Here is a 3,295-nt window from a genome sequence, read left to right on the forward strand (position 1 = left end):
TTGGCTATGTCTGGAACTAAGTAAAACCCAAATGGCTGGGTACACCTGTGGAGATTAAATTTTTTTTAATTTAATCTTTTAAAGTGGGAAGACCTACTAATCTGGATCTTTGATGTGAGAAGATCCATTCTAATCTGGGCCACACCTGCTGGCAGTCTATCTAAAGGACATGAAAGAAGGAAGCTAGCTCTCTCTTTGCCTGCTTGGCTTCACTTTTGCTGACAAGTCTATTTCCTTCATTGGCGTTGGAGCCGACTTCTCCAGGATTCTTCTATATACTGAGGACCAGCTGAGACATTCAGCCTCACAGACTGAACAATTATTAGATTTTTGGACCTTCTACTGGTAGACCTAATGACACATAGCCTGTAATCCATTCTAATAAATCCTACACACACACACACACACACACACACACACACACACACACACACAGAGTTAATTCTGTTCCTTTAGAGCAGTGGTTCTTAATCTGTGGGTCACAACCCCAAAAGGTGTCACATATAAAATATTTACATCACGACTCATCAGAGTAACAAAATTACACTTAAGAAGTAGCAATGAGAGAATTTATGGTTGGGGTCACTACAACATGAAGAACCCTATTAAAGGGTCACAGCATTAGGAAGGGTGAGAACAACTGCTCTAGAGAATCCTGACAAATACATAGTGCATGCCAAAATAAATCCGATTTTATTAATTTTAAGGGAGTTTATTTTAAGGGTGCAAGAGGCTTATGTTTCTATAGTTTTTAATATTTTATCTAGAGATCAAAGTAAACTACACGAAATAGTACTTTCTCTTGTTTTCCCCACACAGTTGCAGATGGATTTTGATATGGCAAGAATGAAGGTTTTAGAAGACAGAAAGACTGGTGTAAGAGGTACCTGGTACATCTTGATGAGAAAGCAGTCGATAAAGTCCCTAGGGCTTGAGGGGTCAAAAGATGCTTCATTGATCTTGACCCTGGATGCAATGAAGTCCTTAAGTTCTTCTATTAAGTTGTAAAGGTGGTTGTGCCTTCCTGGAAAATACTGCATGACTCTCCAGTACATGTCATATAACTGTGGGGCAGAGGCAAAGGGGGCATGTGTCAGTTATGGGCATCAGAGACCAGATGGGCAGAGTTCTAATGTCATTGAGCTAGGCTCAAAGTCTGTGGCTGGAGCTTGGGAACTCTCTTAATTCCAGCACAAGGGAGACTGAGGAGGAGGATCAGCAGTTTAAGAACAGCCTGAGCTACACAAAGACACCCTATCTCACTAAATAGAGTACTGTTGGGCCTGAGACGTGGGTGTTACTGTTTGCTTCTTGAATACTTGGGCAAATTTTAAGTACCTCCAAGGGATGAGGGGAGGAGGGTTAGTATGGGACTGTGCTGGCTTTGAGAATGGAGGGTGAGCAGGGATTCGGCTGGCTAGTAACTGGTAAGCACCTGTGCCCAGGGCATGCTCATCTCCACAAAGCTCTCATTGATCATCTTCATGAGGCTCTGGAAATGCTGGTCCTCATAGTCGAAGCGTTTTCCGAAGACGACAGAACAGATGATGTTGGACACAGTGCGGCTCAGGAAGAAGGTGGGATCTATGGGAGCTCCTAGGGGTGGAAACTGACTACGTTGGAGACAGTCTTCACGAGTGAGGTAGGGCAGGCAATTAAATGGTGCTAGCACAGAGCTCCGAGTCTGTTCCCTATGGGTTTGTATGAGTGCCTCATTATCATACCCGAGTCTAGGTTTTCCAAACTGCAACCTGGTTTGGAAATCTCCCAATTGACCTGTGAGCGTTCAGTATGATGACTGTGTGTAAAATGCCTGGCATGGCTTCCAGTCTGGAATATTTCCACTCAAGAAATAGAGAAGTTCAATGTGATATTTTGTCACTGTTACCTAAATGTGTGGTGGATGGAAAGTAACAGAGGACACATCTGGGGGCGGGGGGGAACCACCCAAGAGGCTAGAGAGACTGCTTTGTGGTTAAGAGCATTGACTGCTCTTGCAAAGGACCCAGGTTTTAATCCCCAGCACCCACACGACAGCTCAGAACCATCTGTAACTCCAATCTTAAGAATCCTCTGGCTTCTGGCTCATCAGGCATGCCCACGATGCACAGGCACATGTGCAAACGAAACATCTGTACCCATAAAATAGTAATAACAAAATTTAAAAAAGAAACCTGAATTCAGTCAAGGTCTACTAAAAAAAAATCCATTTAGTTTATTAAGAAATCCTTCCAGGGGCTGAGGAGAAGGCAAATCATTTGCCTCATAACCTTTTAGATTAGAGTTAGAATCCTGAGCACCCAAATAAGAAGGTGGACAGACCTCTTTAAAAATGTAGCAACCTGTTTCTGATTTAACACCTGCAAGGTGGAGGCAGAAGTCCTCTGGGAAAAGCTAACTAGCTAGATCTGTGGTGTTGATGAGCTCTGGGTATAGCGATAACTCATGAATAAATCAGTACAAAGACGTGAGAAGGATTAAGGAAGACATCTGATTAAGGAAGAACCCTGGCCTCCAAACACATGTGCAAGTGCATGTCCATACATGTGCACTCATACGCGTGAACATCCATGCACTAATGCACACATCAAACACAAATATATATGAAGAAAAACATATTTCATTAGGTCTCTGTAAAACAGGATGCTGGTCAAGTGAATGGTGTGGGGTCAGTTTTTCCAGAACCATGCATATGCATTCTTGATGTACACCATAGCAGATTGCTTCTGGAGGTACAGGGCCATTCAAAGCTGTGAGTGGATTTCTTATTTGTCTACAGAGTCCAGACAAGGGTTTAAAGAGATATATGTCTATGTCTCTTATCTACTTGTTTCTGTATTTCTCAACATTTGTCTTTTCTCTTTTGACTTTTATTGGCCCCTTTTATTTTACCCTGGGAACTAGACATCTTTAAAAGCTATAATAAAACAAAAATCACAGATAAACAACAACAACAAACCCAGAGTCTGTTTTGTGTTCACCACTACTCCTGGGTAATGGGGTTTCTCTGGAGTGTGGTTGATATATCCATTGACACTACATTGGAGAAAACTTGTTTCCCTTTTCCATTGGGTCTCAATTACAAACAACGTTACTGTTAGGAGTGTTTTGATTTTTGCAGTTTTATTTTATTTTGAGAGAAAGAAGATGAAGCTGGGTGAGTATGGAAGTGGGGATGATCTGGGAAGAGTTGGGAATGGAAAGAATATGATATAGATATATTATAATTTTCCAAAAAGATTAACATAGTATAATATTTAAGAGATTGGTTTCCTGAAGAAAAATGTGTATGTGT

The 3,295-nt window shown here is 41.6% G+C and overlaps 1 protein-coding gene across 1 annotated transcript in view; it reads right to left on the minus strand.

Annotated features, from left to right (window-relative positions):
- LOC114632725 (cytochrome P450 2G1) overlaps positions 1-3,295 on the minus strand; it is a 9,523-nt gene that overhangs the window by 2,961 nt on the left and 3,267 nt on the right. Inside the window, exons 4-5 of the mRNA XM_028781354.1 lie at positions 1,436-1,596; positions 887-1,064 (exon numbers count right to left, since the gene is read on the minus strand). Of these exons, the coding sequence (XP_028637187.1) occupies positions 887-1,064; positions 1,436-1,596 (339 nt within the window). The remainder of the gene's footprint in view (positions 1-886; positions 1,065-1,435; positions 1,597-3,295) is intronic.

The sequence above is a fragment of the Grammomys surdaster genome, unplaced genomic scaffold (assembly GCF_004785775.1).
Source record: "Grammomys surdaster isolate TR1022 unplaced genomic scaffold, NIH_TR_1.0 403, whole genome shotgun sequence".
Classification (NCBI taxonomy): Eukaryota; Metazoa; Chordata; class Mammalia; order Rodentia; family Muridae; genus Grammomys; species Grammomys surdaster.